The sequence below is a fragment of the Ambystoma mexicanum genome, chromosome 13, assembly GCF_040938575.1.
Source record: "Ambystoma mexicanum isolate Mex_15411 chromosome 13, UKY_AmexF1_1, whole genome shotgun sequence".
NCBI classification, from domain to species: Eukaryota; Metazoa; Chordata; class Amphibia; order Caudata; family Ambystomatidae; genus Ambystoma; species Ambystoma mexicanum.
The window spans coordinates 483,052,985-483,077,501 of NC_090938.1; the positions used below are offsets into that span (position 1 = coordinate 483,052,985).

General features: G+C 47.3%; 1 protein-coding gene across 1 annotated transcript; it reads right to left on the bottom strand.

Annotated features, from left to right (window-relative positions):
- Positions 1-8,915: 8,915 nt before the first annotated feature.
- On the bottom strand, positions 8,916-9,341 carry LOC138520435 (uncharacterized). Its single transcript, XM_069632827.1, has one exon. The coding sequence runs from the start codon at positions 9,339-9,341 to the stop codon at positions 8,916-8,918; it is 426 nt and encodes a 141-aa protein (XP_069488928.1).
- Between the last annotated feature and the right edge of the window lie 15,176 nt (positions 9,342-24,517).

Here is a 24,517-nt window from a genome sequence, read left to right on the forward strand (position 1 = left end):
AGTAATGAAATTCACCTATTGAGGTGTATGTTATGCCCCACAAAAAATTGCGTTGGGTCAAAAATATGGCCCAAGCCACAAAATCTCCATGAGTGGCCGGTTCCTGTATGTTTTCCACCAACCCACCAAATTAATGGAAAACAATATATATATTAACCGCAAACATGTGAATACATTTTGTCAGTGAATTGACTATTATGTATGGAAACAACTGTACCATTAGTTATACAGAAACAAAAACATCCTATAGGAATGACGCCATCTCCTTATCATTGTTAAGTCCAGTAACAGTAGAGTTAAAGAAACATATGGTACGTGCTTCAGACTGCCTGAGGGCCTTCAGTCTGTCTCCTCCTCGTTTGTTCAACGTAACTTGTTTGAGACCTATAAATCTAATGTCAGATTTATTGTGCATCTGATGACAGCTTTGCCAATGTTCGGCTAAAGGCAGAGAAATATCTTGGCTGCCAATCTTAGCCAGATGCTCACGAATACGTATTCTCAATTCTCTTTTCATGCTCCCAATATAAATTTTGTTACACACAAATGATACAATAAACAACAAATTTGGTTCTACAATTAATCCCTTGCTGGATTAGCCATCGTTTACCATGAACATCCGTAAATTCATTCGTCTGTTGATGGGCATATCTACACTGTGTACACATGCCACATTTTCTGAAACCAGTTGTATTGCTTGACAGCCAGGTTGTACGGTTCATTCGCTCAATATCCGGTAGTAATGATAGGCTAAGCATCGTTTTCAGAGTTCCAGCTCTCTTAAATATTATGCGAGGTCTCCCCTCTATAAGTTTAGCGATGTGGTCATCAAGATTCAAAAGGTGCCAGTGTTTCTCTAGTATTCGTTGAATCTGCTGATGGTTGCTGCAGTATTTAGTTATAAAGCTGGGTCCAGTTGATTCATCCGTGATCCTATCTACTTTCAGTTGAAGAGTATCTTGTTGTTGCATCTGTTTGGTTCTCTTATATGCGGTTTTGACACATTTGTCCGAGTAGCCCCTGTTTTTAAACCGATGTCGTAGTAACAAACATTCTTCTTCGAATTTAATATCTTAAATGTGAAATATTGGTATCTCCTGTTAGGAGGCAGGACAACGGCCATGGATATATGTTGTTTGTATTCGTCAAGATCTTGATGTCATTGGGAATAGTTTTGGGTAATGTTGTAAGTGGGCGAATATTGGCGATTTTGTGTCTTTCACTTAGCGAGGTGACGTCACCAGTGAGGTTTGTATATAGAACTCAGAGAGCATCGGGAGGTACAGAACTTTTTTTACGATCAAGAGTTGATGGAGTTGTGGCTTTTTGAGGCGGTGCATGGAAGGCGCATGCGTGAGTTTGGTGTGTGTGCCTGAGAAGGTGGAGGGTTGCAGAAGGGAGGTGCGCAGAGCACTCCCAAGCTATTCGTTGAGAGCCGGCTTAAGCTCTTGTGGATTGAACTGTTGTTTAAAAATTATTTGAAGTTAGGATAAGGTAAAGTGTACTTGTCTGATAATAGTGGAAGTGTCCAAAGCCCCGACCTGGGGTCAAGTAAGTATTAAAGTAATGTAATGTGGGAGCAATGTGGGGGACACACCTGACAGCATATGTGCAGGTCCCACCTGCGAAATAAGGAAAATATTTGTAAATATAGTGCGAAATGTACACAAGACACAGAATGTAAACTGCCTAAGCCATGGCCAAAAGGTGGGAGCTTCTTCAAGTGTGGCAGCACTGGATGCTGAACTAGCAGGAGGCTGCTGGTGAAAACCCCTCTACCCCCACCCCTCCTCATCCTGAACATGGGAGGGAAGGCGTGGCAGCAGGGGTACAAGGATTATACCCAGCGCAGGAACTGAGAGCAGCGGCAGGGTGCATTCATCCAATAAATGCATCTCTGCCATATAGCAGGAGGGAGGGGTAGAACGAGGTCAGACAAAAGGCTGTGGGAGGTGGAAGTGCATGAGGCAAAAAAACAGAGTGCAGTGAGATTCAAGCATGCATCAAATAGAGCAAGATGGGTATGGGGGGGAGACAGGAAGGACCTGAGACCATAGTATCAAATGGGTCGGTGGGAGGACGAATATTGCTTAAACTATACGGGAAGACAGCAGGAGAAGTGGGAGGTCCCAATAAAGAAGTAATGGGTTGCAAGGATACTAGTAAAGCAAGGGAGTGGGAAGCAATAATGGAAAAGGTGCAGAGATGAGAGGACGAGGAAAAGGAAGAACCCAAGAGAGTGCAAACGGAGAAACAGAATGTAGAAGCTAAAGAGTACCAACAGCGAGAGATGCAGAGACAGAGAGAGATCGGGGACATTGAGAGGAAAAGGGCAGAGGAAGAGAGGGAAAAGCAAGTGCAGATAAAGAAGGTGAAGAGGAAGTTAGAATTGGAATTACTTGTTAGAGAGCGACAGCGCAGAGAAGAGGATGAGCGTATTGTGAGGGAAGTAAGAGTGAAATTGGGTTTAGGATGTTTTATCGCACAGTGCCCATAGAGTTTGTCCATATATGCAGAGGCTCCAGGGAACTTCGAGCACGTAGGAGGGGAGAATTGTTGAGGGAGTTCACTGCCACCAAAGGCACTGCGAGACATGGTGGGAAGATCGAGCTGAGCAATTCCCTTTATTGGAAAAAGGAGGGAGGCGACCTCAGTAAATACCATGGCAAATAATTGACAAAGACCAATTGAGGTGTAAGTAACCTTCGTTGACCGCAGGTGTGGGGAAATGGATATACGAGATAGAATGACTCACAGCAGGCACGACACTCATGGTAGGGGACTGTGAGAAACCTGAAGGTGTCTCACCCGTTAGCTCCCGGGGATTTGTCATCCAGGTGGCCAGGACAAGGCCATCGCTATTTGATCCATTTCCTGGGGGTGAACCAGTGTGGGAGGATCACCTGGATGAGTGGTTCTCGGGGAGTGGAAATAGGACACCGGCAGGTAAGATACGGTACCCTCTTCCTTATAACACCTCTTCCCCATCCTACACCGTAGGATATTCAGAAACTCTACCACCCCCCCCCATTTCAGACACAAATCCTTTCTTACAGCATGACAGACAACGGACTAAAACCAGGGCTGTTTACCTGACATGTCCCAACACAAGGGTCAGGCAGAGTCAGGCAATTACAGACAACTATACACACCTGACCACCCTTTCCCTTCCCCATAGGAATGAAAGGCGGAGCACACAAGAACACTCCGAGCAGGGCCGAACCACGAGGAAGCAGTGATTCCAGGACAGCATTTCAATTGTAGGAGAAAGGCTGCAGGACATGAAAGGACATCAAAGAGGTAATTGCCCGGGCCCTTTTCAACTCCGATCTGCAGACCCTCCAATAAAAGATACTTAAGGCTGGGAACCGAAGCTGGCCGGAGGTGCAATGCTTGTCAGCAGTACATGGCACCCTCCTGCACTGATAGCCAGGGTGGGGAGACATGGTGCCATCGAGGTACCGTCTTTGACTCCAGTGGAAAAGGAACAGAGCGAGTTCAACACAGCCAGTGAGTCGGAAGCACCTGATAGTAGGCCAGCTTGTGTTAGGCACAGGTTGCAGCGGCAGCCGTAAGAAGATTAAGTAGCCAAAGGGTGTTTGTGAATGAATAAACAGGGTCCCAGAGTCATAGTGTTGCAGTGTCACTTGGGGGCTCAGTCAAAGGTCTCTGGCTGGTATCCTTCTCCTGAACAAAGAGACTGTGTTAAATATGGGAAGTAAAGGAAACTACAAGCCCCAAGAGGCCCCAAGGAAGGCTGATATAAGGTGTAAAGGTGGTCAAGGGCCACGCTAAATCCTTTGTACTTAGAAAGTCCTTCATACATTATAGAACTTTTGTCATTTTTAAACTGGCGTTTGCACCTGACTGAGGGGAACACCATACGAAAGCCTAGTGGTAACAGTGATACCTGAGTTGAAGCCTGACTGGGGACTAAGAGAAAGCCTGACTCGGGGCTGGGTAACCAAGGGAAGTGAATCCCATATTGTGAGAGCCTTTGAGTGATACAACCGTGAACATTGAGAGAAGGATCAGAGCCTGGCTGACGGGGATCCAAGGGTGAGAGACATTCACCCAAGTAACGATTACCCAAAGAAACTTTGTTTTGTTGTTTTGATGTATCAGGACCGCTGAAGCAAGAGACTTTGTATGCAGAGACCTGGACACAGAAGGCCCTGATACTGGAAAAGAAACTATAATCTCGTGCTGGAGAAGCGCAGGAGTGTGCTGTGCTCAGAGGTTCCGCCTTGTCCCATGCTAGAAAACGTAGTGAAGGGAGACCCCGGCTATAACATCCTGACTTATTATTTTGTGAACGCTTCTTTCTTTTCTTTTGAACATTATCCCACACTATTTTTGAAAACTTAGCAGAAAGGATTGGCGATAGATTTTTTTTAGTATAGGCCCTTTTATTTGACAAGACTCCACAAGGACTGCCTTATTATTAATTGATGGTCGTAGCTTGCTGCCATCTTAGATTTAGGTTTAGGTTAGGCGTTCATCTCACCAATTTATACAGTTTAATAAACACTTTTGAACTGTGATAACTTGTCTCTGTCTTTACTGTTGCCACCATGATCTCCTTACTTGGACATGAAAAGTTTACTTTTGGCAATTGTGGGAAAGGTTGCCGATGATGTATGGAAAACGGCCGGCTACAAAGGAGTAACTGCCCACAACACGGCGCACAATGGTTTGCCGTTTAGCTCCTGTGGAGCGCTCTACGGTTACAGTATCCAGACACATCAGACATTAGCGTGATCATGGCCCGCAAATTGAGGGAAAATGAAGACCCCTTGCAGTACATTCAAGCCATTCAAGAGAAATGGAGACTTGAAACTTGAGAACTGTGGGACAAGACAGTGTCATTATTCTACCATATATTATGTCAAGGGTTGCCAGAGCAAGTGCAAAAGCAGCTCAAGAAGTTAGTGGGGATGAAGGCAAAACCATGGCCAGAAATTCAACTCACGATAGTGCAGTACTGCAGGTTAATGCAAGAAAATTAGAGAAAGAAGCATGAGGAAAGGGAAAAGGAAGAGGCAAAGTTAGTGCAGACGAATTGTCAAAACATGATATGGAATGAGCAATGTTAACAAGCAGAGCCATACCCACAGGCACCATCTTCATCGCAGTTTCAGAATAGTACACAGTCACTGTACAAGACACAGCAGCACGACCGGACACGGACGCTATGGGAATGACTCCCATACGGAAATTGGGAGGGGCGACTGTGGTGGGAGGCAACCCGTTCACAGGGAATGGAATGTCATTGTACCCACAATAGGACATCCCACAAACAGACCTGATGTGTTCCATCCTATCGATTACACGCAACCCGGCAGAGGAACCATGGATAGGGGCGACGATAGGTGAAAAGATCTTCTCCTTTCTTGTAGACACAGGGGAGACTAGATCCTGCATCCGTGAGGGAAGGCATCCAATTTCAGGCAACGCCATGAATGCGCACAGATTTTCTAGAGCGACGGATTTAGTTTCTTTTACAGACGATCTTACACTTTCTAGAGGGGAGCATGACTTAGCTCTACCTTTGCTGTATTCCCAACAGACACCAGTAAACTTAATGGGAAGAGACATCATGAGCAAACTCAACTTGACCATCTCATTCACTGACAAAGGAATAGTGTGTTCCACACCTGGGATTCACCTAAATGTGAGGGAAATTATTCAAGCCTACTTGCGAATGCATGGTACAGAAGGGGGCGCCAGCAGATAAAGAGTTATTCCGATATGGGGCTGAAGTAATAATAGCATGGCTCCAGGGATCCAGGCAAAACTATGCCACCTACCAAATGAGTACCTATTCAGACCAGAATTACCACTTGATGAGAAAGAGGGGATGGTGACCTCACTAGAAATAGAGGCAGTGGTCATAGGGGAAGACAGAATAACACTACATGGGACAGATGACACTGGACAAGCATGGAGGACAGTGATTGCTATGGCAGAAGGGCACAGGTTGACTACAGTAACTGAAGAAGAATTATTGAAGGACAACCGCTCAAATCACCAGATGTTGTTCGACATTAGCATTGCATACTGGGTGAAGATACACTACAGAGAAGTGCAGCAGAGAATGGCGATAATGCAAGCACCGCTGTCAATTCTCAAAAAGGACTTGGCCAAGGTGCCCAGTGTCTTATGGACCGCAAGTACCTATGACATGGGGCTTCTGAAGGGGATAGGAGCAGTGAAGATAAAACTCAAGCCAGGAGCCATCTTACTGAGAACAAAGCAATACCCTCAGTTGAGAGAGGCAAATTAGGCCATCTAGAAAACCATTGTGGCCCTAGTTAAGCAAGGCATTTTAGTAGTCAGTGTACCCTGTGAAAAGGCAAAAGGGAGGTTGTGGCATTTTATACAAGACTTGCGCCCTTTAAACCATATTGTCGAGGCAGGATTTCCTTTAGTTCCGCACCGAGCGACAGTTTTGTGTAGCATTCCTAAAGAAGCTACCCATTTCATGGTTATAGATTTGAAGAATGCTTTCTTTTCTACACCACTCCATCTAGACTCACAAGATTTGACTTTGTTGCTATACAGAAATAAGAAGTGGAAACACACTCGTTGTCAGAGCTTGCTTCTTCCTGGCGCAGAGGCAGCACAAACGCCTCCCTCCCCGTTAGGTCTTAGCACCTGGGAATTGACAACACAGGCCGCCTTGACCCTTCGGGAAAGAGGGTTATGGTCCGTCGGTTGGATAGGCAGGGGAGGTTAGGAACACCGGAAAGAAGGATAGGTAGAAGTTCTGGATGGGAAGGGGAATTGTAGCGTCACATGCTCCTCATCTCCTGCTCCAAGAATACTCCGCCCTTGCACTCTTGCTCTCTTCACACACTCTCTCTTACTGAATGCCTGAGTGTTACCTGGGCCCTCACCAGTTCTCCATCCCTGGACCACGGTCCTGTAAAAGGGGTGGAGAACACGCCTGGGATACTTGGTGGAGTGTTGTCTGGCTCCTTTTCCTCCCCCAGGACTCACCATAAGGGCATTTACCCCCACACCTGCTCCAGCCTGACCGTACTCCCCCTCCCTCCTGCAGGCCCTGGTTTAAGAGTGTACCATAGATGAAACTGGCGGAGGAGTCGAGGAGCATGGATATTTCCTGCGGGTTCCCAGGACCTTTCCTCGGGGCCATATCCTACCCAATCCACCAAATAACACAGTTTCTTGCATCTGATACAAGAATCTACAATGGCCTTAGCCTCGAACTCGGGATGAGTGTCTACTAGAATGGGTGGAGGTTTCCTAGTTCTCATCAAGGCAGGGGCTGGTTTTACTAAGGCGATATGGAACACCAGGTGTATTTTCATATGCAGGGGTAGAGTCAATTTCACTGCAACTGGACCAACAAGTGCTTTGATGGGGAATGGTCCTATGAAGCGAGGGATGAATTTGCGTGACCCTTGCAGGTGGAGGTTTCGTGTAGAGAGCCATACCTTGTCCCCGACTTGATACTGGGGACCAGTTCGCCTTTTCTTATCAGCTTGATGCTTGTAAGCGTGTTTGGCCGCATCCAGATTGTGTTGAACAAACTGTCAGATGTCTTCTAGTTTCTTCCGCTTTTCTGCTACTGCTGGTACTTCAGGTATATTGTCTTAGGGCACTGGTTGAAAATGGGGATGGTAGCCATACAAACTGTAGAAAGGTGTCGTATTAGTAGAGGAATGCACTGCATTGTTGTATGCTAGCTCGGCGAGCCAGATGACATCTGCCCAGTTTTCTTCTTTCCCTTGGGTGAGGCACCTAAGGTATTGCTCCAGAGTCTGGTTCAGCCTCGCCGTTTGACCATCGGTCTTGGGATGATAACTAGTGGACAAACGTATGTCGATCCCCACTGATTTGCAGAACGCCTGCCAGAATTTTGATGTGAATTGTGGTCCCCGATCAGAGATGATGCTGTATGGTAATCCATGTAGGCGAATTACATGCTGTGAAAACAGGTTTGCCAGTGTACTAGCCGATGGAGTTCCTTTACAGGTATAAAATACGCCATCTTGGTGAGATAATCCACTACTACAAAGACTGCCGTAAATCCTTGGCTCTGGGGAGCACCACTATTAAATCCATTGACACTGTATGCCACGGGGTAGGTGGCGTTGGCAAAGGTTGCAAAGGTCCTGTTGGCTTTTGATGGTCAGATTTGTTTCTGAGGCACACCTCGCATTCTGCTACATATTGCTGAACGTCCTTGTGCATGGCTGGCCACCAAAAGTGACGGTTTACTAGTTCGATGGTTTTTGCTTTTCCTGGATGGCCTACAAACAGGGAGTTGTGACACCATTGTAGCGCTTGTTGATGAAGCGGTGCTGTAGGTAAAAATAATGCTGTTTTATAGAATGGTAATCCATCTTTTACTGTCTGGTTTTTGGCTTGTACTGCCCATTGAGCCAATTGCTGTGCAGACATTGCTGCCCAATGTTATCAAACATAGTATCCACAGTTACGCTTCCAATGAAGCGGCTTGGATCCACCATGGGCCTGGGCTCTTCTTTTCTTGCTTCTGGTGGGTCAATACTTGGTTCGGGATACCGTGAAAGTATGTCTGCCTTTCGTTTTTCTGCTCCGGGGCAATAAGTTACTACGAAGTCATATTCTGAGAACTGCATTGCCCACCTTAGTTGCCTTGGACTGAGGGCTTTGGCTAATTTTAAAAACTGCAAGTTATGATGGTCAGTGTAAATTGTCACCGTGTGTTGGGCCCCCAAAAGGTAGTGACGCCACTCATCAAATGCTGTCTTAATTGCTAACAACTCCTTGTCTGCTATTGCGTAATTTTGCTCCGCTGGTAGTAACATTCGAGAGTAGTACGCAACTGGGTGTAATTGCCCATTTTCACCCCTCTGGGATAGAATCACCCCGACTGCATAGCTAGAAGCGTCAGTCTCGATGATCTAGGGTTTGGCTGCATCTGGATGTTGTAATACTGGGGTGGTGATGAACGTTCTCTTTAGCGCTTCAAACCCTGCTTCAGCTTTCTCATCCCACAAAAACGGTACACCTTTTCGTAGAAGCCTGGTAATGGGTTGCACTTTCTTTGCAAAGCCATCTATGAAGCGGCGATAGAAATTGGCAAAGCCGAGAATGGATTGGATGTCCTTGACTGACTTCGGGGAAGGCCAGTCTATGATTGACTGCACCTTATTTTTATCCATAGTGACCCCTTGTGGTGACAGAATGAATGCAAGCAACTTGACCGTGGTTTGGTGGAATTCACACTTCGAGTTTAGCATACAGATGGTATTGGCATAGCCTTTGTAGTACCGCTCGGACGTGTTTTCGATGCTCTTCCAGGTTCTGGGAGTAAATGAAGATGTCATAGATGCAAACTATTGTGAACACATCCAAATACCCACATAGAACCTCGTCAAGGAAATGCTGGAATACCGCTGGAGCATTGCATAGCCCGAACGGCATGACCTGATATTCATAGAGGCCAAACTTGGTCCGAAAGGCTGTTTTCCTTTCGTCCCCTTTGCATACTCTTACTAGGTGATAGGCACCCCGGAGATCTAATTTAGTATAAATGGTGGATCCACGCACCTGGTCCAACAGCACTGGTATCAGTGGTAGGGGGTAATGATTCTTGATGGTTATTTTATTGATAGCCCTGTAGTCGATGCATGTTCTTAGGTCTCCGGTCTTTTTTGAAACGAAGAATAAGGGAGAGGAGACAGGGGACGTGGAGTGTCTGATGAAACCATTTGCCAAATTGGATTCTATATAGTCCTACAAATACTTATTTTTGGCTTCAGTGAGGGCATACATGTGACTGCAGGGTAGCACAGCACCCGCCTCAAGGTCAATCCGGCAGTCAAAAGGCCGGTGTGGGGGCAAGGTCTCAGCTGCCACCTTGCTAAAAACATCCCTGTACTCTTCCTACTCAGTTGGCAAGTCTGTGACTGCACTACCTCCCACGTAATGTGCCAACGGCTTCGGCGAGGTGAGTTGGCAGTGTGCTTGGCAAACGCCAGAGCTAAACTGAACCGTTCCGGTGTTCCAGTCGATGGCTGGGTTGTGGTGTCTCAACCAGGTGAGCCCCAAAATGAAGCCAAACTGCGGGGCCGCAATAACGTCGAACCTGATAACTTCTTGATGTGTCGCACTGCACTCCAAAAGTAAAGGTTCTGTCTGCTGAGTGACAGGTCCGGAGACCAAAAGTGAGCCGTCTACCGACTTCACCTCTTCTGGTACTGTCTTCTTATTCATCCGGAGTCCCAGCTTCTGAGCCACTTGAACGTCTACAAAGTTTCCTGTGGCGCCAGAATCTACCATCAATGTTACCGGAACACGTTTTCCCTGCCATTTCAAGCTACCTATTAAAGTCGCATGGGTTGTCTGGTTCGTACGCACATTTGCCAACATGTGTGGGTTGTTTTTAGTTTCGCTCGCTCCTGCCACCCTCACGGGCAAGCTATCGTGTTTCCCGACGTCCTTCCTTTAGGTGGTTTGTTGGGACATTCCCGTACGAAGTGGCCTGCCTTACCGCAGTAAAGGCATAACTTTTCCTTTCTCCTCTTCTCTTTCTCTTCTTTGGACAAAGGCCCCCGAACAGAACCTATTTGCATTGGTTCATCAGTCCCCTTCTCAGATACCCTGGTGGTTTTTTGCTGATCTAATCTCACTATCGGTTTGTTCTCCTACCGACACTGATCCTGTCGTCGTTCATTCTGCCTCTGGTCCAACCTAAGGACTAGATCTATCATAGTTGAACAGTCTCCTGGTTGTGGGTCCACCTGAGCTACCAGATCCTTGAGATCCTCCCTAAGGCCCTGATAGAACAAAACCATCCTTTTCTCCTGTGGCCAATCAGTTTCCATGGCCAGTCGATTGAAAGCTGTAACATATGTAACCAGATCTTTGTTCCCCTGTTTTAAAGTTTAAAACTCTTTGTCCTTAATTAATGATGCGGCCCTACGGTTGAATATCTTGCCAAACTCCTCAAGGAATGTATCCCAACTGTATAGCAAGGCATCATCCTTGCGGACTAAAGGCGTGGCCCATGATGTGGCATCCGCGGTGATATAGGATATTACGAATGCCGTACGGGCCTGAGCAGTCCAGAACTCAGCTGGCTTGGTTAAAAAATGTAATTGACACTGCATTATGAACTGATTAAAGTTCTGTGGGTCTCCATGATACCTTTCTGGAGCTGCCAGGGGTAGTGGTGGTTCAGTGGCTACCTGTACCTGAACTGGGACTGGTGGGGGTGCTCTGGGTAAGGGGGTGGCCTGGGCCTCATTCTGCACAGTTAAAGTATGCACCTGCCCAGCCAGGGTCTGATAGTCCTGCCTGGTGGCTGCCACCTCTGCCTTGATTTCTTGGAGTAGGGTTACCACATCCGCCATGGTTGTGCTGCCTGGGTGCCTGATAAACACTTGTGCTCGCAATTCTGTCAGAGCTTGCTTCTTCCTGGCGCAGAGGCAGCACAAACGCCTCCCTCCCCGTTAGGTCCTAGCACCTTGGAATTGACAACACAGGACGCCTTGACCCTTTGGGGAAAGAGGGTTAGGGTCCATCGGTTGGATAGGCAGGGGAGGTTAGGAACACCAGAAAGAGGGATAGGTAGAAGTTCTGGATGGGAAGGGGAATTGTAGGGTCACATGCTCCTCAGCTCCTGCTCCAAGAATACTACACCCTTGCACTCTTGCTCTCTTCACACACTCTCTCTTACTGAAAGCCTGAGTGTAACCTGGGCTTTTGTGCTGGAGCCCTCACCAGGACATATTTCCTGGAACACATGTGACATAACCTTACATTAACTCATGTACTGTTTTGGACAAGCCCACACATTGCAGCATGCAGGATTATAAACTCTGTATTAACTTCATGCAGTACCAATGGCAATCCCCCCAGAAATAAACCCGAAATGCACTTAGCTTCGGTTTCTGCCTGAGTCCATTGGCTTTTCTGGCCTTTTCGTGTTGGTTAGCCACAAGCTTTCACCAGTTTCTCACGCCTCTGCAAGGAGCAAAAATAGAGCAATACGGGTGCGCATTGTATGTGGACTGAGCTTAAGAGTTTTAGTTCTAGTATTGGCTACTCCGCACGGCGGAATCGCCACTCCGGATTCATGCGACTACAAGTTTTTCTAACACATGCGGATGTTGGTAGTTTGAGTCTCATGCAGGGTTAATGATGTTAAAACATCTAGACTCCTCTAGACTGTTCGCGCTTCTGGCTAGCTGCGGGCTGGTAGGTTTAGATGCCGCTCCTACTACGTGGCCCCCACTCGGGTGCTGCGGGCTTTCAGCGCTAGGTAAGTAAATTGCACTTATCTCAACTTGTACGCGGGGCCTGGGGTTTTGCAGGCGGAAGGCAGAAATGCCCTGCGTAGGCGTGCCACCGGAGCTCCTCTGGAACACGTCCTTCCAGTTTGCCGGTCAGGATTGCGAGTGGCTTCCCACGGGCACGGCTCGCACATGCGCGCTGATGCAGGCGCTGTCGGGGCTGTGGCAATCTTCCCTCGAGCAGGCTCAGGCGGTGAGCGGCCTGCTGGGAAGTGTAGTTTCCGGGCTGTTCTCCATCCCTGGACCACGGTCCTGCAAATGGAGTGGACAACATGCCTGGAATACTTGGTGGAGTGTTGTCTGGCTCCTTTTCCTCCCCCAGGACTCACCACAAGGGCATTTACCCCCACACCTGCTCCAGCCCTGACACTCGTCTTCCACAAAGGTACTGCGAGTCCCTATTTAACAGGGTTCTCCAGATGGATTTAGGCAATGTACAGTTGGAAAGTGTTGTTATACAATGCGTAGCCGACATCTTGATCTGTTGCAAAACAGAAACAGTGCAGAAATGACTCAGTGCACATGTTGACTGTGCTCGCAGAAAAGGGGTACAAGATAGGCAAGGCCAAACTACAATATTGCCAAAAGGAAGTATTATACTTTGGACAACTGATCTCACAAGAAGCATGGAAAGTAACACCACAAAGGACAGAGGCAATTCGTAAAACCCGGAAACCCACAACCATAGGACAAATTCAGCAGTGTCTAGGACGATGTAATTACTGCAGAGCATGGGTATTCAAATACAACAGGTATACAAGACCCTTGTAGATTGCACTGAAAGAAGCATAGAGAGGGGATGGTACATTACAATGGACAGAAGAAATGACCATGGCATTCGAAGAGCTGAAAGTAGCAGTATGTAGAGCTCCATTGTTAGGGATCCCAGACTATCAAGGGGAATTTTACTTATTCTCACACTCCAATGGAGGAGTAATGACCACAGTACTGAGGCAGAAAACAACCATGGGTCACAAACCATTAGCATATTACAGTGGGAAATTAGACCAGTCATGAGAGGGCACTATTCTTGCGAGCAGGCACTAGCTGTTGCCACATTTGCAGTGTAGAAATCAGCAGGCCTTACCATTGGATGCAGCACCACTCTTTTTGTGGAGCAGGCTCTCTTTGCAATACTAGAGCGACCCAAAAGCGCACTGACTACACACAGGGCTTCTGAATATGAGGTAATACTGACCAATCCAGCTATCAAAGTAGTGAGATGCTGACTTGTGAACCCGGTGATGCTCGTCGCTGAGCCCATAGAGGACGACGACGACTACGTACATGACTGCACCACATACATAGAAAGCCATGACGACATCCCAAAGGTAAAGGAGGATGTACTTGAGGGGGGAAAAGTACTTTATAATGACGTGTCGTCCACAGTAGACCAGACCATAGGAGAAAGACATACTGGGACGGCATTAGTGAAGCTAAAAGAGGACAGAACAAGTGAGGTGGTGGTAAGCACACGCTTACCATCACATTTTTCAGCACAAGCTATTGAGTTAGTACCTCTAATGCTGGCACTGGAGCAAAGCAAAAACAAGGTAGTGACAATATATTCAGATTCAGCCTACGTGACATCCACAGTGTATTCTGGGCTGTCATGTTGGCTGAGGAGGGGCTTCCGATGTGCTGATGGGTCACCAGTGCAGCACACACTCCTATTAGGCAAACTGATAGAAGCGTTCTAACTCCCACTTCGCATATCGATTGCGAAGTGCCAGGCCAACACGAGGGGGGAGGATCCCATCTCCAGGGGCAAGGAGGCAGCAGACACGGAATCACTGCATATTTTAATGCTATCTTACAAATGGACACTGTTTCCCAGGTGCATAACCATGTACAAACAATGGTGTTGAAAGAAGGGTATAACACATTACCAGCGATACAAATTATGCAACTGTAGGGAACTGCACCAAAAGAGAAAAAGGAATTATGGTTGAGAAGGGGATGGTCCATATTTCTGACAGCACCCGTATGACGGCAAGAAAATACAGGGAAGGTGGTGATGCCAGTATCATTATTACACACAGCACTGACACAACTACACCATCCAACTCACATGGGGAAGGATGAACTTGCTGGTCATATTGGAGAAGATTGGTTCTGTCCCAACCTGGTGGAATATGTGGCAGTGTTTATGAATAATTGCTTTGTCTTCAAGCAATTTAGAGCAGGCCATACACTAAGGATAGTGAGAGGAGCCATGCCTCGCCCAATGGGTCTATTCTAACAACTTCATGTCGATTATGTGGACATGCTCCAAGTATGCCAGGGCTACCGCTACATGATAGTGGTTGTGTTCTCATTTTCCCAATGTATCGAAGCTGGTCCCTGTTCCCATCCTGATGCCATTAGAGTGGCAAAAGTCCTGGTTCAGGAAATGTTCCCATGATGGGGTGTGTGTGTCAGGTCCTGCGGTCTGACAAGGCCCTTACTTCACAAATTAAATGTTTCATCACATCATACATTTGCTAGGCATACAACACAAATTCTCTTGTGTGTATCACCTGCAAGCAAATGGGATGTGTGAGCGCCTTAAAGGGCTGCTCAAAAAGAACATTGCCAAGATAAAGAAAACTTTGAATAAGAGCTGTCTATACTGTTTACCAATGTCTTTATTCGCACTGTGCAACAAACCTGCGTCCGACCACCATTTGACCCCACATGAGGTGGTAACCGGGTGGTGAATGCAACTTCACCTGGCTCCTCCCACTAAGGCATTATTAAATGCTGAAATACCTTCTGATGTATTGGGACAAGAAATGTAAGAGTACACCGCTTCCTTGATGGCTAGTGCCTCTTTTATTTCTCACCAACTTCAGGGACAATGGGAGAGGCCCAAAGGAAAAGAAGAAGGTAACAATACAGGAACAAACAAGGAGCGACTAAACCCTCCACAACTCTAGCCCATGAATAGAGTCCTTTTGCATGATTTTACACGAACATGGTTTAAGCCCAGATTTACAGGCCCTCACACTATTGAAGACGTAACAGATTGAGCAGTGAAGTTCCAAGTAAAAGAGCCAGGAATTACATCAAGGACGACATGCCCTGTCGAGTAGAGGCCTCTCCCAGCAATGACAGCGAAAGGGCCAACGTTCCACAAGAAGAAGAGCACAAAGATCACAGAGGAGCATCGCCAACCAGCAGAGGCCAACCCATGATTACCCGCTTGCGAGCAAGAGAGATAAGGAAAGGACTTCCCACACATCCAGAGTGAGGGTACACTGTTCGTTTATTATTTTTCTTTTTGCGCACTTACCGCCTTCATAGTGAAAGTTGCGACTGTTATTCCTTTACTGTCCCATGCTTCCCCAAGACCATCACCCTGCAACCTTTTAAGCAAATTTTTCCTCTTTGTTTGGAGTTCCAACTGTGTCAGAAGACCCCCTCCCAGTTTATTTTTCATGTTTTCCTGGCCTATATGTCTCAAATATACCCACAACTTCATTGAGGAAGTCCATCCGTACTTGAAATATCTTGTGACCCTAGAATATGCACTGTATGGGAACAGTTATTCTTTATTGCACTAGCCCAACATTGTGACCGCAGAGCATACAAATAATAAGTACTAACAACATAATAATGCATTTCTAGCACATTCCAGGTGGTTCATCAATATCTTCAAAGCTGCACAAAGTTCTGAAGCAGAGTAAGTAATGAATGCCATTATTAAAAGAAAGTGTGCTAATGGTGTCTTGTGTCGTCTTTTCGTTCGGTATCTTCGCCCTTATGTTTTGGCAAATGTCCTTTGTTATAGAAAATAAAGCTGTGACCCCTACTAACACAAACCCAATTCCGTCAGGTGTGGCTACCATGCCAGGTGGAGAGGTAAGTACTGCTAGACACGTAAGGAGAGATACACGCAATGTTGATGTTGATGTAGATGTAGGAGGGGTTGATATCTATCTCACTGATACTGCTCCAGTATCCAATAACATGTGTTACAAGCACATGACTAAAGTAGGTAAACAGACCACTGTCCTACACCATGAGTGCCTCCAGAACATTCGTGGCAACTGAAATACCAGTAGCAAGAGCACAATGCCTTATGTACTTATCAATGTGTACCACCAAAGAAGAATCCAAAGGAAGACAACAACCCTAAGATGGATGTCCAAAGCAACATCTCCCCATGAAGACAACTATATAAAAACACTAGACATGATGGACAGTTATTGGAAAAAAGGCCAGGCTATACAATATATCACTGACGGGCCACAGAAAGGGGAGACAAAAAACAATAACATTGAAAGAAAACAATGTCCTAAGAAAGGGTGAATAGAGACAGGAGGAGAACTGGGATGCTGGGAAAGACCACAGATGCTTGTATATAGCCAAGTATACAGAGCTGTAGGATGGAAAGAAGGAGTAGTGAGGAGCAAGGCGCATATGCTCCTAACAGTTCCAGTTCATACAGTTCAAGAAGAAAATGTCAAATGCCTAAAGGAATGGGAAGCAAGTGTGACGTTACTGACCTGGCTGGAGTATGAAGCTGGACTAATGCCCATAATACCAGTGAAGAAAGCAGCATTATGTTTCCAGAATGATGAAGTAGTAAAAATCGGAGAAAACAAAGAATGCAAGCAGACAGTAAAGGTTCCTGGCATGAAAGTTGGGACAGCAGCATTAATGGATCATTACTGAGCCTGAGAATCCAAGGCATACGAGATGCTGCTACCCAACTGGGGAGGAGTATGCTCACTGGCACACATCAACACGCCAGCACTAGTAGTTCCACAGAAAGACATCAAAACAGAGGACTTCCCTAAAATGGACTCTGCCAGAAGAAATAAGAAGTCAGTAGAATTAACTAGGGTGAAGAGAGGAAACTACTTATCGTCAGCAATGGAAGACTCTCTGGACAACATCCCACCTGAGCACTGGTTGTTCAGCAGAACAGAGATGTTCTTTGCATCAGTAGTTCCATCAGTGCAGACATACACAAACGCAAAATAGCTCCAGATTGCGAGGTGAGAGCTGATGCAAACAATAAACTCGACTGTCAATGGCTTCAACGCCATAAAAGAAGAGCGCCGAGCTGTAAGGTTGGTGGCCCTCCAGAACAGGCATGTTCTGAATCTCCTCACAACAATGGAAGGAGGAGTTTGCACCAAGATCGGATCTTCTTGCTGCACGTTTGTTGCAGCAAACAATTAAGCTAATGGGACACTCACTGAGGCAGTCACCAGATTGTTGCAGATGCATGCCAAAATGAAGGAAGAAGTAAAAGGTGCAGGTAAAAATGAAGGTTGACTGTCATATATATTGTTATGGTACCTAGATGGATTAAAAACAGACTGAAGGTTTTTCTAGCAGCACTAATACTGGTACTATTGACACTGCATGATCAGCATATGCATCAACCAATGCCAAAAAGTGGCAGAGAAAACTGTAGGAATTAAAGTATTAGTAGAAACAACTTCCGAAGAAGATAAGATGATAGAAGCCCAAGGTATCCAGAGGATGCAAATTACAGGGTGTCCACTGTTCCTGGAGTAGAGTTGGAAAGAGTTTCGGTGTTTGGTGCCTGGTGTGGACCCTTGGAACTCTGCTACATCCTGCTGGAAGCAGGAAACCTGGAACAATGTACCTGGCCCTTTAATCACACAATACCATATAAAATCTGGCTACGCAGCGAAGTGTGGAAAGTGTTTTGTTGTTCCGGTGCTCCGTAAGTAGGGAAACACCTGGTGCTCGACCCCGGTTTACACCACAAAGGAATGTTTGCAATGCTGGCCTAAAAAACAAGATTTTCAAGGTAATACATTTACAACTACGATTATCGCGCCTGTCTCCCTCCCTGTGACCTGTTTTATGCCCACCACTTTGAGGAAGCAAAAGTTCCTACTGTTTATTTTAATGGTCATTTGTGTTCATGACGACACGCAGCAGTTCGCATAAACAACAATTCACGCTTAAGAGCGACCAGATTTGCTTAAACTTTCGAGGAAGTAAGGGGAGTGTGGGCTTTCTGAGTAATTCCATAGCCCTCTTTCCTGCATGAACTGTATGAATACCTAAGCTGACTCACAGAGTGTTTTGTGCTTTTAAGGAGCGAAAAAACATTTTGTTTCAATCTTTTGATTATTTGCCCATAAAAGCTGTGGTACTTTGCAGTGGTGAAGACAGCCATCGGGAGAAGTGATTTTAATTTCATCACCCCTCTTACTGCCACCCATACGTACCTCGCAACTTATTTCTGGAGGCTGTAATGATGCCGACGCAAACCCAAGCCTGAATGAAGAAGGGCTGCTAGCTGTCCATGAACAGCCTTCTTGTTTATTTGAAATATTTCAGAAGAAAAATCAGAAACAGGGGCCGCAGAAAATGATAAAGAAATTGAAATGCCTCATTATCGTGTATGAATAAACATCTGATGATTAATCCACAGCAAGTAAGAGTATCCCACGATAGTGTACCAATTTTTTTTATTATTTCTTTTTATTGGCATTTTAAATAATAGCAAACACATTTGTACATATCCCTATCACCCCCCCCACACACACATTCCCCCCACCCATTTGCCCATGCAGTACTTGACACGGTTGAACAGTGCATACTAAGTCAAGCAATACCTAAGATTCAAAGTTTCTGAGGACATGCAGAATATTCACAATAGATCAAGTTCCCAAATGTGGGAACTCTCGTCCTCTGCACTCTATGGGTGGCTCTGTGAGGAGTCCCTATATGGTTGACTATTTGTTAGGTAAATGATTCAATAAATTGATTTGTACAAAAATGTAGGTAATTTGCTTAGTGACATATATCAATACATATATCAATACACATTGACACAGTTAAGTATTTTTAGAAAAAATCCATTGATTTATTAGAAGCCCACCGCGTTTCGGGAAATAATTCACTTCTTCAGGGGCAATTTGCATAATTTTTCTTAAAGTAATCTGGAAGACATAATATTAAAGTAGATGCATATTAGTCCCAATAGTTCAAAAAGAAAATTGTATAATTTCTAATAGCAAAAAGACTTCTTGGAGGATCCATATATATCCTATTGTCGAGTACCTCGTTAAGTTGACATACATTTAAACTTTAAGCAAATCATACAGGGGTGACCAGTAGTAACCATTTAGAAATATCCTCACGTTCATCAATGATCCATATATTGACATTTTTATGTTGTAAGTAAATTACCTATGGACAAGATTCCTGTCACGTCCTCAATCTTGCCCTCCTTCCGACACTTACCCGACACCATCCGTTCCCATACCTACCACCCACACCAACGGGGAAGACACTGCAGGCGGGATGTCAGAGGGGGCAGAACCACCTCCTTCCGCCCGTTTCCGTGTTGGCGCTTGCCCTGGCGTCTCATCCATGCCCGACGGCTCCGGGGCCGTCGGCTCCAGCTCCCGCGCACTGGAGAACCCGATCGCGTCTCGCTCAGGCGATCACGTGATTAGTCACGGGTTCTTCGTCTGCAGCCGACGCCGGCGTCCACACACTAGTCAACACCAATCACTGATGGCGTCCGGCCTCACGTGACGCTCCTGTGCGGTCACGTGCCCTGTCACGTGACCTACATTTCCATCAAAAGGAGCCAAGAGGAAACACTCAGCGCTTCACAGCTGTTTCTACCAGAGACCTGTTCGGCGTTACTCATTTCTTCTTGCTACAGTTTGGAACTCGACCATGGAACGTTACTTTGGACTTGTATTGGATTTTCCTCTGGATTTGACGTATCTTCTGGACCCTTGGAACTCTTGACCTCCCTTTCTGGCCCTGGTACTGCTCTGGATTACCCTTTTGTCTTGGCGAACTACGAACCACACAATTCCTGTTTATCACGCTTTGCCCCCTGAGCCACTTGGGGTTCACTAACGATTGTGCTCACTACCTGGACCTTGGGTTGGCTCGCTGACTGGTCACGTTCTGGCTGCAGGTGTGGGTTGGAGGAGCTGCAGTACATCCCAGCCTGCTGTTTGTCTTCCCTTGTTGCCCATTCAGGTTTCCCACCGGTTCTACCATCCCCGGGGTAAGCTTTGTCATTTTACCTTGTTTGCTTGCACTGCCATTCCTTTCAAAGTTCCTAACCTTTGCTTTACAGCACTCAGGGGTCCTTCCGGTGTTCCCGGTATCTGACTGACGGCGCCACTCCACACCTGTGGCCTCAAAGATTGCTAGGGCAGTATTCTATACCTGCTCGAGCAGTACTTGGGGACGGAGGTAGTTTATAGCTGCACGACCATCAAGGCGGACCACCAAGATCAGAACAGACTGTGAAGCCAGTTGGTCGTCCAGCTATGGACACCTCAGCCGGGGACCCTGTGACGGCTTTAATGCAGGCAGTGACAGCACTCAGGGCCGACATGGCAACCGCTACTGCAACCCTACGCGCTGACATGACCGCTGCCACCACTGCATTACACCACCGCCTTGACACGGTGCTAAGTGCACGCCACCCCTTACCCGCAGAAGCTGAGTTTGATGAAATCATTCCTCCCCAAAACCCTCCTCCTGTCATACCCCCTTCCTTCCCGGCCGCCCCTGTGGTGATCCAAAACCCTTTTCCCTTGGCAGCTCCCGAAAGATACCAGAGCGACCCAAGGAAATACCGCACTTTCATCAATCACTGTAAGCTTCATTTCATGTGTCGTCCTCAGGCTTTCCCCGTTTCCGTATCAAAAGCAGCCTTTCTTCTCTCCCATCTATCCGGGGTAGCCGCCACATGGGCCAATCCGTTGCTAGAAAACAACCACCCTGCTTTGTACGATTTTGAGATATTGACCCAAGAGATGGCAAAAGTATTCGACACCAGGCACAAAGCACAGTCTAGGGACATGGAACTCCTGGATCTCACGCAGGGTCGTTCAACCCTCATAGAGTACATCACCAGGTTCAATCAGTTGTCTGCTGAGACCTCCTGGCCAGAAAATAAAAAGGCTGTGGTGTATTACCGGGGTTTATCTGGGGTCATGAAAGATGCCTTATCTGTAGTGCCTACGCTTCCCACAGTATATGCTGATTTGGTGGACTTAACGTTACAAGTCGATGCCAGACGATGGGAGCGACGGGGGGAAGGATCATCCTCGTTCCCACCCCCATCCACGGTCAATGCTACTCCTGAACCCATGCAGATAGGTGGGGTCCGCAGCCCCATCTCACATGTCGAACGAGAGCGCAGGAGAACGGACAATGCCTGTTTCTACTGCGGTCTCAACGGGCATTTCGTAAAAGAGTGCCCTTGCCGCCCAAAAAACAGAAACCCGGGTTTTCCGAAGGCTCGCCCCTGAGATCAGAGGTGGGAGCGAGTACTATACGGAATACCTCTGAACCTACTTTCGGTCCTGTGCGACCCATAATAGTTCAGGCCTTTCTGAACCACGCTACGGGTTCCCACGCAGTGTCAATAGTGATAGATTCAGGTGCTACAGGTTGCTTCATCGACATAGCCTTGGCCAGTTCACTGAACCTGCCTTTGGTCACAAAGAAATTTCCCGAACCGGTCCAGGCGGTGGATGGTACGTCTCTTGCCTCTGGTCCGATCCTGCAACAGACAGCTCCATTAGAGCTGATCATTCAGGAAAACCACAAGGAGACGATCTCATTTGATCTCATTGCCACCCCGCAGTTTGGGGTGATTCTAGGCATTCCTTGGCTAAGGTTGAACAATCCCCTCATCAACTGGAGGACGGGTCAGGTCTCATTTGAATCGGAAACATGTCAACACTACTGCCTACTGGCAATGCCTCAGGTTTCCAGCCCCGCGGGAATCCTGGGAAGCATCATATCCTTGGCTATAGAGGACAGCACTGACCACCACGATACGCACACGGTAGGGGCTGTCACAGGTGGGATACCCTCGGTTTACCACGATTTCCAGGCGGTATTCGACAAAAGGTCTGCAGAGGGCCTACCCCCGCATCGACCTTACGACTGTCCCATCGACCTGATTCCTGGCGCATCTGTCCCGAAGGGTCGTATCTACTCCCTGACTCAGATGGAAGAACGGAGCTTGCAGGAGTATATCCAACAGGCTTTACGGCTAGGTCATATTTGCCCATCGACCTCTCTGGCTGCAAGCCCTATATTCTTTGTTCCGAAGAAGGAAGGGGACCTCCGCCCATGCGTCGATTATAGGCGCTTGAATGCCGTCACAGTGAAGAACCGCTACCCCATACCTCTGATCACTCCGTTGCTGGACAAACTCACCCATGCTACGATATACACCAAACTAGACCTCCGCGGGGCATACAATCTTATACGCATGCGTGACGGTGATGAATGGAAAACGGCCTTCTGCTCAAGACAAGGCCTATTCGAGTACACTGTCATGCCTTTTGGTCTATGCAATGCCCCGGCTACCTTTCAGCACTTCATGGACGACATTTTCAATGATATCTTGAACACTTATGCAGTAGTTTACTTAGACAACATACTGGTTTTTTCCGCCTCCCTTGATGAACACATCACACATGTCAGGGAAGTGTTGTCGTGACTACAAAACAACGCTCTTTACGCCAAGCCCGCGAAATGTTCGTTCCATACCGATCAAGTCGAATTCCTGGGGTTCCATATCACGCCCAAGGGGCTATCTATGAACCAAACCAAGGTTGGGGCGATCGACAAATGGCCGATTCCGACCAACCTCAAGCAGCTGCAGTCATTCCTAGGGTTCGCAAACTTTTATCGGAGATTCATATCAGGGTTTTCTTCTGTTGCGGCTCCACTCACTGCACTCGCTAGCCCTTCTGTCCCCTATGTCTGGTCCACGGCTCAGCAATCCGCTTTCGATACACTGAAAACCCTGTTCACCACCGCTCCGGTATTACAGCACCCTGACCCCAACCTTCCGTATATTCTCGAAGCAGATGCCTCTTCCTATGCATTAGGTGCGGTGTTGTCCCAGTCCTGTCCTACCACCAACCGTTTACATCCAGTAGCGTTCCACTCGCGTAAGTTCACGACTACCGAACTACACTACACGGTTACAGAAAAGGAACTGCTGGCTATTAAGGATGCGCTACAGGTCTGGAGACACCACCTCCTAGGTGCCAAATACCAGACCGGAGTGTTCTCTGATCATAAAAATCTCCAGGACCTTGCTTCCTTGAAATGCACAAACAGTCGCCAGGTTCGGTGGCATCTTTTCTTTGCTGCGTATGATTTTGTGGTCAAACACAGGCCCGGTGTTGGACACGGCAAAGCCGATGCCCTGTCCCGTTCACCTGGGGGTGAGACCCTTCCCTCTTTTCCGGACACCTTGTTGGGAAAAAATCACGTAGTCTGTTTATGCACGCCGACTCCCTCCTTGTTATCCAGTATCCGACAATGGGCCTCCCAGTACCCGCAGTCACTGGCGGAATGGGACCCGGACATGCAAGACGGGCTGCCTTTCGTACAACCGGGAAAACTCCTTCTACCCACGAGTGAAACCCGGAATCAAGCGCTGACCTGGTCCCACGACGCTGCCATCAACGGTCACCCCGGACAACTTCGCACCTTAGACCACCTTAAGCGTTGGTGCTGGTGGCCTACGATGAAGCGTGACGTACGAGACTATGTTAATACCTGTGCGGTGTGTGCCCAGGGCAAATCGCGCAGGGGTCGGCCCTTGGGTCTTCTCCATCCTCTCCCGATACCTCCGCGACCTTGGCATACGATCTCCATGGACTTAGTCACTGATCTCCCTCGCACTCATGGGTTTGACACTATTTGGGTCATAGTTGACTCATACACCAAGTTAGCACGTTTCATACCGTGCAAGGGAATACCTTCAGCCCCTGCTTTGGCCAAGCATTTCTTCAAGCATGTATTTTGTCTCTTTGGATTGCCCCATGTGTTGGTCTCTAATCGTGGTTCCCAATTCACCTCCCGCTTTTGGCGGGCCCTAACCGCTCTGTTGGGCATAGATGCTCGATTTTCCTCTTCGTATCACCCGGAGAGTGACGGACAGATCGAAAGGGTCAACCAAACGTTGGAGCAGTATCTGCGCTGCCTGACGCTGCAATACCAGGACACATGGCTCAATCTGCTACAACTCGCGGAGTTTGCCTACAACAATGCTCTGCACTCGGCTACTGGGTACTCACCTTTCTTTGCACTCTACGGTCAGCATCCTTGTACCCTCCCCATTCCAGACTTTTCCTCTTCCAACACCCCCGCCACCTCGGCTTGTGCCCGAGACATCATATCGGTCCATGCCCATACCTTGGTCCACTTACGTGAAGCAC

Coding starts and splice junctions, on each gene's coding strand:
- LOC138520435 (XM_069632827.1), bottom strand. CDS start 9,341: ATGACATCTTCATTTACTCCCAGAACCTGGAAGAGCATCGAAAACACG.